Below are 14,529 nucleotides of genomic sequence, written 5' to 3' on the forward strand. Positions count from 1 at the left end.
GCAGCAACGGCAGGACAAAGGCCGCCTGCCGTTCACGCCACTGCCACTGCCTCTGCCACTGCCTCTGCCTCTGCCACTGCCACTGCTGACTGTGCTGGCGATGCACTCCAGAGGACGAGCCAGGACACCACTTCATCTGCCTCCGCCACTTTGTTGACTTCTCCCTCATCCTCCCCTGTTCCTGTCTTATCTCCTTCTCCTGCACCATCAAAGGCACCATCAGGCGCTTCTTTACAACAACCCACCATCTCTCAGACATTGGAGCGGCGGCAGAAATACACTGCTAACCACCCACACGCGCAAGCCTTGAACGCCAACATCGCTAAACTGCTGGCCCAGGAGATGTTGGCGTTCCGGCTTGTTGAAACTCCCGCCTTCCTGGACCTGATGGCAACTGCGGCACCTCGCTATGCCGTCCCTAGCCGTCACTACTTCTCCCGGTGTGCCGTCCCCGCCTTGCACCAGCACGTGTCACTCAACATCAGGCGGGCCCTTAGTTCCGCGCTTTGCACAAAGGTCCACTTGACCACCGACGCGTGGACAAGTGCATGCGGACAGGGACGCTACATTTCACTGACGGCACACTGGGTGAATGTAGTTGAGGCTGGGACTGCTTCCCAAACTGGCCCGGTGTACCTCGTCTCCCCGCCTAACATTCCTGGCAGGGACACGAGAAGAACACCCCCCTCCTCCTCCTCCTCTACCGCCTCCTCCTCCGCCACCGCCTCCTCCTCCGCCACCGCCTCCTCCTCTGCTGTTAGATTGACCCCAGCTACGAGTTGGAAACGTTGCAGCACTGGCGTTGGTAGACGTCAGCAGGCTGTGCTGAAGCTGATCAGCTTGGGGGACAGACAGCACACTGCCTCCGAGGTGAGGGATGCCCTCCTCGATGAGACGGCAATATGGTTTGAGCCGCTGCACCTGGGCCCAGGCATGGTCGTTTGTGATAACGGCCGGAACCTGGTAGCAGCTCTGGAGCTTGCCGGACTCCAACATGTTCCATGCCTGGCCCACGTCTTCAACCTAGTGGTGCAACGTTTCCTAAAGAGCTACCCCAATGTTCCAGAGCTACTGGTGAAAGTGCGGCGCATGTGCGCCCACTTTCGCAAGTCGACAGTAGCCGCTGCTAGCTTAAAATCTCTCCAACAACGCTTGCATGTGCCACAACACCGGCTTTTGTGCGACGTCCCCACACGCTGGAACTCAACGTTTCAGATGTTGAATAGAGTGGTTGAGCAGCAGAGACCTTTGATGGAATACCAGCTACAAAACCCTAGGGTGCCACAAAGTCAGCTGCCTCAGTTTCTCATCCATGAGTGGCCATGGATGAGAGACCTTTGTGACATCCTACGGGTGTTTGAGGAGTCCACAAGGAGGGTGAGCTCTGAGGATGCGATGGTGAGCCTTACAATCCCGCTCTTGTGTGTTCTGAGAGAATCCCTGATTGACATCAGGGATAACTCAGATCACACAGAGGAGTTAGGGATAGCATCCGATCCGTCACAGCTGGAGAGTAGGTCCACACATCTGTCCGCTTCACTGCGTTTAATGGAGGAGGAGGAGGAGGAGGAGGAGGAGGAAGAAGAGTTGTCCGATGATGTGATGGTGATACAGGAGGCTTCCGGGCAACTTCGAATCGTCCCATTGTTGCAGCGCGGATGGGTAGACATGGAGGATTAGGAGGAAATGGAGATTGAACTTTCCGGTGGGGCCAGAGGAGTCATGCCAACTAACACTGTGGCAGACATGGCTGAGTTCATGTTGGGGTGCTTTACAACCGACAAGCGTATTGTCAAAATCATGGAGGACAACCAGTACTGGATCTTTGCTATCCTTGACCCCCGGTATAAAAACAACATCTCGTCTTTTATTCCGGTAGAGGGGAGGGCCAATCGCATCAATGCTTGCCACAGGCAATTGGTGCAGAATATGATGGAGATGTTTCCAGCATGTGACGTTGGCGGCAGGGAGGGCAGTTCCTCCAGTAGGCAACCAAGTTCTCACCGGTCCACACAAACGAGGGGCACACTGTCTAAGGTCTGGGACACCTTGATGGCACCCCCTCGCCAAAGTGCCGCCACGGAGGGTCCTAGTGTCACCAGGCGTGAGAAGTATAGGCGCATGTTGCGGGAATACCTTTCCGACCACAGCCCTGTCCTCTCCGACCCCTCTGCGCCCTACACGTATTGGGTGTCGAAGTTGGACCTGTGGCTTGAACTTGCCCTATATGCCTTGGAGGTGCTGTCCTGTCCTGCCGCCAGCGTCCTATCTGAGAGGGTGTTCAGTGCAGCCGGTGGCATCATCACTGACAAGCGCACCCGTCTGTCAGCTGAGAGTGCCGACCGGCTCACTTTGATAAAAATGAACCACCACTGGATAGAGCCTTCATTTTTGGGCCCACCTGTGTAAAGCACCCCAACATGAAACTCCATGTCTGTACTCAACCTCTCCAATTCCTCCGCATCCTCATACTCATCCACCATAAGCGTTGCACAATTCTGCTAATACTAGGCTCCCTCCACCCTGATTTCCCCCAACTCTGCTGGTTAGAGGCTCCCTCCACCCTGCTTTCCCACAACTCTGCTGGTTAGAGGCTCCCTCCACCCTGATTTCCACCAACTCTGCTGGTTAGAGGCTCCCTCCACCATGAATTGGTCCAAACTGGGCTGTTTAGCGGCTCCCTCCACCATGAATTGGTCCAAACTGGGGTTTTTAGAGGCTCCCTCCACCATGAATTGGTCCAAACTGGGCTGTTTAGAGGCTCCCTCCACCATGAATTGGTCCAAACTGGGGTTTTTAGAGGCTCCCTCCACCATGAATTGGTCCAAACTGGGCTGGTTAGAGGCTCCCTCCACCATGAATTTGCCCAAACTGGCCTGTTTAGAGGCTCCCTCCACCATGAATTTGCCCAAACTGGCCTGTTTAGAGGCTCCCTCCACCATGAATTGGTCCAAACTGGGGTTTTTAGAGGCTCTCTCCACCATGAATTGGTCCAAACTGGGCTGTTTAGAGGCTCCCTCCATCATGAATTGGTCCAAACTGGGGTTTTTAGAGGCTCCCTCCACCATGAATTGGTCCAAACTGGGGTTTTTAGAGGCTCCCTCCACCATGAATTGGTCCAAACTGGGGTTTTTAGAGGCTCCCTCCACCATGAATTTGCCCAAACTGGGCTGTTTAGAGGCTCCCTCCACCATGAATTTGCCCAAACTGGGCTGTTTAGAGGCTCCCTCCACCATGAATTGGTCCAAACTGGGGTTTTTAGAGGCTCCCTCCACCATGAATTGGTCCAAACTGGGGTTTTTAGAGGCTCCCTCCACCATGAATTGGTCCAAACTGGGCTGTTTAGAGGCTCCCTCCACCATGAATTGGTCCAAACTGGGGTTTTTAGAGGCTCCCTCCACCATGAATTGGTCCAAACTGGGCTGTTTAGAGGCTCCCTCCACCATGAATTGGTCCAAACTGGGGTTTTTAGAGGCTCCCTCCACCATGAATTGGTCCAAACTGGGGTTTTTAGAGGCTCCCTCCACCATGAATTTGCCCAAACTGGGCTGTTTAGAGGCTCCCTCCACCATGAATTTGCCCAAACTGGGCTGTTTAGAGGCTCCCTCCACCATGAATTGGTCCAAACTGGGGTTTTTAGAGGCTCCCTCCACCATGAATTGGTCCAAACTGGGGGTTTTTAGAGGCTCCCTCCACCATGAATTTGCCCAAACTGGGCTGTTTAGAGGCTCCCTCCACCATGAATTTGCCCAAACTGGGCTGTTTAGAGGCTCCCTCCACCATGAATTGGTCCAAACTGGGGTTTTTAGAGGCTCCCTCCACCATGAACTGGTCCAAACTGGGCGTTTTTAGAGGCTCCCTCCACCATGAATTTGCCCAAACTGGGCTGTTTAGAGGCTCCCTCCACCATGAATTGGTCCAAACTGGGGTTTTTAGAGGCTCCCTCCACCATGAATTCGTCCAAACTGGGGTTTTTAGAGGCTCCCTCCACCATGAATTGGTCCAAACTGGGGTTTTTAGAGGCTCCCTCCACCATGAATTGGTCCAAACTGGGGGTTTTTAGAGGCTCCCTCCACCATGAATTTGCCCAAACTGGGCTGTTTAGAGGCTCCCTCCATCATGAATTGGTCCAAACTGGGGTTTTTAGAGGCTCCCTCCACCATGAATTGGTCCAAACTGGGGTTTTTAGAGGCTCCCTCCACCATGAATTGGTCCAAACTGGGGTTTTTAGAGGTTCCCTCCACCATGAATTTGCCCAAACTCTGCTGGTTAGAGGCTCAATCCACCCTGATTTTCAAAACAAATGTTGGTGCCAACCTCAACTTACTACAAGGGCCAAATTCACTGCTGGTGACAAGCTCTCCTCACTGCAAGTGCCAAATACACATGTTTCAAGGTGTTTTCCTACTGTCAGAGAGGTGGTATTGAGTGTGTAAAGTGTGTAGTTGTTAGGCTGTGATGTTGGGGTAATAGAGGGTCTTTGGTGTGTTAGATGCCCCCAGACATGCTTCCCCTGCTGTCCCAGTGTCATTCCAGAGGTGTTGGCATCATTTCCTGGGTTGTCTTAGTGGACTTGGTGACCCTCCAGACACGGATTTGGGTTTCCCCCTTAACGAGTATCTGTTCCCCATAGACTATAATGGGGTTCGAAACCCGTTCGAACACACGAACATTGAGCGGCTGTTCGAATCGAATTTCGAACCTCGAACATTTTAGTGTTCGCTCATCTCTAATCTTAATCATTTTTTGTTCTAAATATTTTGGTGTTTGCAACAGCCATTTCAGTTTGATATATCTAATAACTGATGGACACAGTAATATTTCAGGATTGAAATGAGGTTTATTGTACTAACAGAAAATGTGCAATATGCATTAAACCAAAATTTGACCGGTGCAAAAGTATGGGCACCCTTATCATTTTATTGATTTGAATTCCCCTAACTACTTTTTACTGACTTACTGAAGCACAAAATTGGTTTTGTAACCTCAGTGAGCTTTGAACTTCATAGCCAGATGTATCCAATCATAAGAAAAGGTATTTAAGGTGGCCAATTGCAAGTTGATCTCCTATTTGAATCTCCTCTGAAGAGTGGCATCATGGGCTACTCAAAACAACTCTCAAATGATCTGAAAACAAAGATTGTTCAACATAGTTGTTCAGGGGAAGGATACAAAAAGTTGTCTCAGAGATTTAACCTGTCAGTTTCCACTGTGAGGAACATAGTAAGGAAATGGAAGACCACAGGGACAGTTCTTGTTAAGCTCAGAAGTGGCAGGCCAAGAAAAATATCAGAAAGGCAGAGAAGGAGAATGGTGAGAACAGTCAAGGACAATCCACAGACCACCTCCAAAGAGCTGCAGCATCATCTTGCTGCAGATGGTGTCACTGTGCATCGGTCAACAATACAGCGCACTTTGCACAAATAGAAGCTGTATGGGAGAGTGATGAGAAAGAAGCCGTTTCTGCACGTACGCCACAAATAGAGTTGCCTGAGGTATGAAAAAGCACATTTGGACAAGGCAGCTTCATTTTGGAAACAAAAATTGAGTTGTTTGGTTATAAAAAAAGGCGTTATGCATGGCGTCCAAAAAGAAACAGCATTCCAAGAAAAACACATGCTACCCACTGTAAAATTTGGTGGAGGTTCCATCATGCTTTGGGGCTGTGTGGCCAATGCCGGCATCGGGAATCTTGTTCAAGTTGAGGGTCGCATGGATTCCACTCAGTATCAGCAGATTCTTGAGAATAATGTTCAAGAATCAGTGACGAAGTTGAAGTTACGCCGGGGATGGATATTTCAGCAAGACAATGATCCAAAACACCGCTCCAAATCCTCAGGCATTCATGCAGAGGAACAATTACAATGTTCTGGAATGGCCATCCCAGTCCCCAGACCTGAATATCATTGAACATCTGTGGGATGATTTGAAGCGGGCTGTCCATGCTCGGCGACCATCTAACTTAACTGAACTTGAATTGTTTGTCCAAAATACCTTTATCCAGGATCCAGGAACTGATTAAAAGCTACAGGAAGCGACTAGAGGCTGTTATCTTTGCAAAAGGAGGATCTACTAAATATTAATGTCACTTTTCTGTTGAGGTGCCCATACTTTTGCACCGGTCAAATTTTGGTTTAATGCATATTGCACATTTTCTGTTAGTACAATAAACCTCATTTCAATCCTGAAATATTACTGTGTCCATCAGTTATTAGATAGATCAAACTGAAATGGCTGTTGCAAACACCAAAATATTTAGAACTAAAAATGATTAAGATTAATAGGGGTGCCCAAACTTTTTCATAGGACTGTATAATGGTAACAGAAAGTCCGCAGAGGAAAACCCTGTGAACTTTCTGTTCAAAGCACTGCAGGAAGAACCACAAAGTGTTCCTGCCACAGTTGATCCTGCAGCGCTTTAGCGCTGTGAATCATCCCGTGGGGCCTTACCCTAAAGCCATCAAAATGGCAGGATATAATTTTTTTATTTTTTTTTTAGCCCCAAAATGTGTCAGATATTTTAAATTTTCTTGGACAGTTCTCATACTTAGGATGTTTCATACCTGATCAGTCCACTATTGGTCATGGGTTAGTGAACATCAATCAGCATTTAACACACTGAAGTCCAGCCTGACGTGATGTAGTCATGGCCCATTTTGACCTTTTGAAGTCTACAGACCTTGTAGATGATTCCAGTCCAGTAGCCCTTGGTACAATTTTAAGTGAGGTGTCTAAAACTGAAAGTATCTCTACTATCTCCTAAGGGCTCGTTCACATCTGCGCCTGGGAGTCAGTTTTGCAGGTTTCCGTTTCCTGCACAAAACAGAGCAGGAGACGGAAAGCTGCAGGACTCTTTCAAACCCATTTATTTGAATGGGTTTGAAAGGTGTCCGACCTTGAGCGCCGGTGAGCGTTTTGTGCGCTCCGCGGCGGAACCGTTTTTTTTTTAAACAGACACAGAGTCGGACATGCAGTACTCGGTGTCCGGTTTAAAAAAAAAATGGTTTCGCCGCGGAGAGCATAAAACGCTCACCGACGCTCACGGCCAGACTCTGCATGACAGGTTTCTGTCTTCTGCATGCAGAAGACGGAAACCTGAGAACGGACTCCGGGCGCTAGTGTGAACCCAGTGTCAGTCAGTAAGAAACTAACAGAGGCAGAACAGCATTCACAACATAGAGAAACTGTTGATGTATGGGAATGCCGTCAATTTTTATCCATACCTGTTTGGTCCCCAGTTCGCAGTGATGTGTGATCACAAACCATTCATTCTCATCTTTAAAAAATGTTACTATACAAGCCTCCCCCACAAATGTTTCCATTTGGGGTACATATGGTACCATTTTGGAAAACCATATAAATTCATAAAATCATTTATCTTAAAATATTAAATATATTTTGAAATATAAGCAATAAAAAGATGTCTTTGACACAAAAAATAAGCCAAGACAAGCAACAAAGTAAGAAAGATATGATTCTAATAAATATAAATATATAAATAAGATAGGAATACCCTTTTAAGAAAGTGGAAGGAGAAGTAAAGCAGCTTGATAAGTGGAGAAAGAGGTATTTTTCTTAACCTTTTCGCTGCCAAGGGTCTCTGGAAATTTTGCACCTCCAGTAGCCAGAGCAATTTTCACAGTTTTAAGATGGATAAATCGAAGCTAAATTGCAACATTAAAAAAGCATCCAACCCCCCCATACCTATATATTTTCTTAAAGTAGACACCTGCAGCATTGTCTCAATGCAACTTGGTACTGTATACGAACAGGCACCTTCATGCAATTTTGATTTAAAGTGAATGTTTTATGAAAAAAAGCAAATTAATTTATATTAGCTGTTAAAAGTGGAAACCAAACAATAAATTATATGCACCAAACCTCCTAAAAATAAGAATTCAACATGTGCAGAGTTCATTCATATCACTATGGCCTGCACCCGCATGCACATGTCTTCAGAAAATTGCTAGAACTGGAAGGAACAAAAATCTGCTTTGAAGCTGGAAATGCTAAAAAAGTATCATCCTATAAAATCTAGGGATTACACACCATGAAAAGTAAGTGAACCCCTAAACCCTATATATTTTTTGAAAGTAGACAATATATCTCAATGGGTCATCAATAGCCACAGCCACCTACATGCAACTTAGTGACAAACACAAAACATTTTTTTTTTAAAATGCACTAAAACACATATTTGCACCTAAAACTCATGTTCAATCTCAGATTCATATACAAAATACATCTAAAATAGTTAAGGTGTATACAATGTGTATATATACTATATGTACCGCAAACATCAACTACAACAAGAGCTCGGACTCCCAAAAACCCTAATACAGAAGATAGGCAGGATTTTGCTGTTATTCACTAATATGTTATAAAGCTATACTGCACCTACCAAACTGTGACTGTGATACCAAAATCTAACTTTTTTCAGATTACACAGCATACCGTATATAAAAACACAATTTAATAGTTCATATATACAACCACCTTCATGCAATGTTGCGGCAAACAGAGATTGCAAGCAAAAATTGCACAAAAATTCAAATTTGCCACTAAAGTGCGGCTCAAGCAATCCCTTTCTGCAAACATAATGTACTGTCCATAAAACTGCAATATGTGAGGAGTTCATACATACCACACATGTATATATTTACAGGGGCGGGTGTTAAAGAAACGCCAAAATCTCAGAAATGCGCCATTCCATTTTGTGCATGCAAATTAAATAGGACTTTACATAAAAATATTATTTTCCATCCCCCTATAAAAATTTTAGCAAACTATACATTCATCTCTAGTGATAATAGTTTTTACTATTATTTTAGCATGTAACGGATATCGCTTGAGGCATATTTTACTCTAGAAAGCTCAGATATGGACAGGGATTGGGTGAAATGTAAACTTTATTCATGACTTTGTATGTGTTGTGTAAGTGTTTGGTGCGACTTTTTTTTTGGCGCTGCGACCTGGACAATAGTAAATGTCTGGGTCTCAGCGCCAATAACCTTCCTGGTTGTGTTCAGGAGGTATAACATAAGATTACCGCACTAGTAAAGCTCAGGGGGAATTATATTATACCTGTATGTGACAAACAGACAGCAAATCAGTATGCTATCTGATTGACAGGAGGGGGGAAATAGGGACTAAATCCCTCCTCCCCCCTCCTCCTAGGGTCACATAGAGGTTGTCCACAAAGATTAGAGAAAAAGCTTCTCTGTCTGTGTCTCCGTGCAAGCTGCTGCAGCTGCAAGTCCTTCTCCCCTTCCTGTTTCACTAATACTTCCCGAGACAGGAGGGGGGGGGCACTTTAAAGTCCTGTATCTCAGGACTTGTTTGGCCTATGAAGATAATTTTAGATTCATTTTAAAGATGAGAATCTCATATTTAAAATGACACCAAGATCTTCATAATAGCCCTTACAGATTTTTAGCGAATTGCTGTTAAAAACGCTGTCGGGAATTGAGATCTTCAATGAGATCTAAATCCCCAATAGCGTTTTCAACAATGAATCGCTTTGGCACAGTAAGGGTTAACATGAAGATCTTGGTGTCATTTTAAAGATGAGATTCTCATCTTTAAAATGAATCTAAAATTATCTTCATAGGCCAAACGATTCCTGAGATATGGGCATCAGAATTTAAGCACGTACCTCTATGTCCTCGGCTATGCAAGTGACACCCTGGGAGGACGTAGAGCTACGTGATTGGCAGTGAAAGGGTTAAATAACATAAGTTGTCTTTTTTGATCTTTGTTTGTACTATTATGGAACTTTGTTTATTATCAGAGGTTGAGCTGATCCGTATGCTTTTCCGTTTATTTTGCTTCTGATGTTCCAGAACTAATTTTACAAAATGTTGTGCTTCATCTAGAGATCGCTGCCACGAAACATGGAATCTGCAATATTTACTTCTTATATACTGCCAGTTCTTCACACATCCATCCACGCTCAAAAGGTAAAGACGTTCCAATCCTATTGCATCTCACCGCAAAATCACGGCCGCAAAATAGCGCGGCGCATACGATCCCCGCTCCCATTGAAATCAATGGGAGCGTGAACGGCCCGCAAAAGCTCACGCGGTGTCTACGTGCCACATCACGCGCCACGTTACACCGTGTGAACCCTCCCTAAGGCTAACTACGGTAACAGTAGAATAGGAAGTAACTCTCTGGCTGAAGCATGGAGTCTGCTAGAAACCACTGAACTACACCCACCTAGAGTACAAGACACACCTGCACACACCACCGTTCCGTTCACATAGGGAACTTGTGAACCCTAGTTGTACTGATTGATTAGGGTTCCAGCAATCAGACCCACTGTGACTGGCATTTATGTGTGGATAGTTGTTAAATAGGTTAGATAGGTTCGTACATTATGTTTGAGGCCAAGGCCCCATGTAGCACAGTACCTACAAAACGGATAGGTTTCTGGCTAATCCCATCCACACATTGCAGAAAAAAAAATCTGCAGTGGAAACGTTGCCATCTTCCATATAGGTGTAATAAGAACAAGAAGTCTGCAGAGGAAAACTCTATGGACTTTCTGTGAAAAGCATTGTGGTAAAAAATGCAATGTGGTTTTTCCCGTAGCTCTTTTTGGTATCAGCTTGCTATTTGGGGCCTTTAGCCTTAAGCCAATTTAATATGTGGTTTGTACCAAACTTGTTCTACATGCAACGAGTCAGGGACCCAATCCGCAGAACTCGAACATGAAACTAATTTTTTATTTTATTTTTTTTAATGTAGATTGTGAACCCCACATAGAGCTCACAATGTACATTTTCTACCCCTATCAGTATGTCTTTTTGGAATATGGGATGGAAATCCATGCAAACACGGGAGAACATACAAACTCCTTGCAGATGGTATTTTGCCCTTGGCAGGATTTGAACACCAGGACCCAGCGCTGCAAGGCTGCAGTGCTAACCACTGAGCCACCGTGTGGCCCCTACATGAAGCTAAATTTGAAAAGTTTGCCCATTTCTAGTCATGATGACTAACATGATGTGCATTTACCACCTCATAGAAACCAAGCATGTTATTTTACACATCCTGTATTTCCAGGAATCCATGCTGGTTATCAGGTCTGAATTGTTTTGCTGATACCCTGTTTCCCCTTAAATAAGACAGTGTCTTATATGACCCGTCTTATTTTCGGGGGATGTCTTATGCAGCGGCTGGAGCGCTGGCATGACTGCCGGTTGTAGGTGGTCCAGGAGGTGAAGGGGGGGTGTCTTATTTTTGGGGAAACATGGTATATACTCTTGTAGTTGATTTCTTAAAATGCTTTTGAATATTTTACATACCACACAGACAATAAGTGCAGATTTTTGTCTTTTTACCGTTCATAAATGTTGGTACAACATACTGTGGCAATAAACCTGTTTTAAGAGAGTCTAAAAATAAAAGCTACAACAGTACTTTATCTGTCATGGGCAAACCTGGAGGATTGACAGCTTTGTTATTCTGCAAGTTCTATGGTTTCACTCAGGTGAATCGCACGTAAAGCTAAGTTCACATATGCGTTGGAGTCTCCATTAGACACATCCATCGCACGTCTGCATTAAATTCATTGCATGTCAATGGTGTTTTTAATCAAAAAGTAGTGCATGTTATTGTTCCATATTCACAAATCCCTCAATACACTGAAATGTATGAGGGATCCATGAAAAAGGCGCCCTTTGGATTCAAAATGGCTGTGTAAAAGGTTGATTTTCATGGCAGTTTTGCACCACGGGTGCATGTAGCCTTAAGCATGTTAAGCAGCACATTGCCCTATGTAGTCAAAGCATTGCAGCTAAATAGGGGAGGAACACTCGCAGCATTGGTCTGCTTATTAATACTGATGCAAATGAGTGAACAATGCGTTTCTCGTTGGTCGGAACCCTTTTGCTGTTGATCTGATGGTCTAATACCACCTCGGATTGCCCTCGAGGTACTTGTGATATCATTTGCATAAAAGCTAAGTTATTTTTCCCTGCATTGCTTTGTCTATCCACAGGAGGCACCACATGAAGTCATTCATGAACATAATGCTTTTCTGAAAAAAACTGGAATAAATAAATTGATCTCTCATCTTGATGCATTTATCTGTTCCTCAAGGAAAACGGACTTTATGCGAGTGAGTTCTTCTCTGTTACTACTTACAGTTATCAATTGTGTCTGAGAAAATAACTTTACCCCATTGAAACTGAAATGTATGGCATAATTTGAGTATTTTTACATGGCAAAATTTGTGGAGGTTGAAAAATTTACTTAAGGGAGCCTTCACACGGAGTTACGCTCCGCTCATTCTGAACGTTAAAGTCATTCAGAATGAGCGCATAAAAACCAGCTCCCATTGACTGGAATGGGTGCCGGCGTATGCACGTATCACATAGAAAGCAATAGGGAAAAAAGCCTCCCATTGATTTCCATGGGTAGCGCTCGTATTGCCGGCACCCAATACGACTTTTACGTTCTGAACGACTGAACGACTTTTATGTTCTGAATGAGCGGAGCGTATACTCCGTGTGAAGGTTCCCTAAAGATTTTAGAAGCAGAATTATTTCATTTTACCAAATCCATGCTGACAAGGTGGTATTTTTCGGCTTACTATTCCTTCAAGAGGAGGTCTCAGGTAGAATTGCAGTGTATGCACCTTGCACACTTTAGACTTCTTCTTGTTTAATATTTACTACTTATTCTCTATTGGAATCATTGATCGCGGGCATTGACTGTTTTGAAGCCTCCCAGGCCTATCACTAACAGATTTCTATTATAGCCTGTAAGTAAAGTATAGGGCAGTGGTTCCTATCCTTGTTTGAGGTACCGAACCCACCATGCACCATGCACATTCACCGAACCCTTCTTTAGTAATAAATCAAATATGATTTTTTTCCAAATTCAAGACACAGGTATATGTTTTTTCACTGGTACACAAAATGAACCGTGCATATGGCCTAGGGTTCGATTGAACCCCGGTTAAGAACCACTGGTATAGGGTTTTTAAAATGCATTGTAAAGCACTCTATTAGTGAACTTTAAAAAAAAAATAAATTAAAAAAAAAAAGTTTAACCCTCTCCTGCCAGTGACATTTGCAAAGTTTTAATTTTTGCATTTCACCTTCCAAACCCCATAATTTTTATTTTTTATTTTTCAGGTTCTCAAAGCCATATGCGGGTGTAATGTTGTGGCGGATTTGGCTATGGCGGTCATGCTGCTAGAGAGCAGCTGCCATCTTTAAAGACCCCCGGCATCCGCTGTACTGTTACAGCAGATGACAGAAAAGGGTTAAATCATCCGTATTTCCCTAGATCACATAACAAAATAAATAAACAGTGTATAATGTATATATTAGGCATCCATGTGTTTGAAAACACCTAGTCTATAAACCTATAAAACCTATACAAACCTATACAAACCTATAAAAAAAATTAAACTATTCCAATTCAGTGAGCATGATAACAGGAAAAAAATCATAAGAGCAGAGCCACCATTTTTTTTTTTTGCTGTTTCGCCTCTCATAACAAACCATTAAAACATTCTCAAAAATGATGGAAATAAAAAGTACATTGTGACACGCAAAAAAAGACATCTTATGATGCCTCATACATGGAAATATAAAAAAGTTACAGATGTTAGAATTGGGTCACAGGCAGCCTTTCTCTTCCTCCAAACACGGCAAGTTGAGTTAATGCCAAAGAGCTCAATTTTTGTCTCATCTGACCCATCTGAATAATTCTGAGAGTGATTGGGAGAAGGTGCTGTGGTCAGATGAGACAAAAATTGAGCTCTTTGGCATTAACTCAACCTGCTGTGTTTGTAGGAAGAGAAATACTACCAATGACCCAAAGAGAACACCGTCCCCACTGCCCAGCATGGAGGGGGAAACCTTATGTTTGGAGGGTGTTTCACCAAGGGCTGGGCCCACAGGTTCAGAAGGTACACGAAGCCACACAGACACACACAGCGTCTTAATTCCCAGGAAAAAGTTTACTGAATAAATCAATGAAGAGAAATCTGGGAAAATATGTAACAAGGTATAAACAGAGAAGAAATACAAAATAATATAGTACAAAGTACTAACCCTATACCCCTAGTTCCCACAGTTACTTAAAGGGATTCTACCATTAAAACCTTTTTTTTTTTGTGGATAAGACGTTGGACTAGCCTTTAGAAAGCCTATTCGTCTCTTACCTTTACACGTGGTCTCCGCTGCGCCGTTCCTTAGAAATACCGTTTTTTACCGGTATGCAAATGAGTTCTCTTGCAGCGATGGGGTCGTCCCCACCGCTGCCAGAGAAGTGTCTCCAGCGCTGCCTCTTTCTTCGTCCGCCACGTCATCTTCAATGTCTTCTTTCGGCGCAGGCTCGTAACGTCCAGCAGAGCAGAGCTCCACTCCTCTGCAGACCATCTCTAAATCATTACGATGTTGAGGCTGTTGCTTGGGAACTCAGAGCTTCAGCTTCCTTCATAAATTTTCTATGGCTAGGCCACTCCATGACCTTAATGTGCTTCTTTCTGAGCCTACTTTGTTGCTTTGG

The 14,529-nt window shown here is 44.3% G+C and overlaps 1 protein-coding gene across 2 annotated transcripts in view; it reads left to right on the forward strand.

The window, feature by feature from the left end:
• LOC142187260 (uncharacterized) overlaps positions 1-14,529 on the forward strand; it is a 248,897-nt gene that overhangs the window by 203,567 nt on the left and 30,801 nt on the right. For both annotated transcript variants that reach the window (XM_075261500.1, XM_075261499.1), the window contains exons 13-14: positions 9,876-9,959; positions 12,005-12,124. In XM_075261500.1, the coding sequence (XP_075117601.1) occupies positions 9,876-9,959; positions 12,005-12,124 (204 nt within the window). The remainder of the gene's footprint in view (positions 1-9,875; positions 9,960-12,004; positions 12,125-14,529) is intronic.

This window comes from Leptodactylus fuscus, chromosome 1, assembly GCF_031893055.1.
Source record: "Leptodactylus fuscus isolate aLepFus1 chromosome 1, aLepFus1.hap2, whole genome shotgun sequence".
Classification (NCBI taxonomy): Eukaryota; Metazoa; Chordata; class Amphibia; order Anura; family Leptodactylidae; genus Leptodactylus; species Leptodactylus fuscus.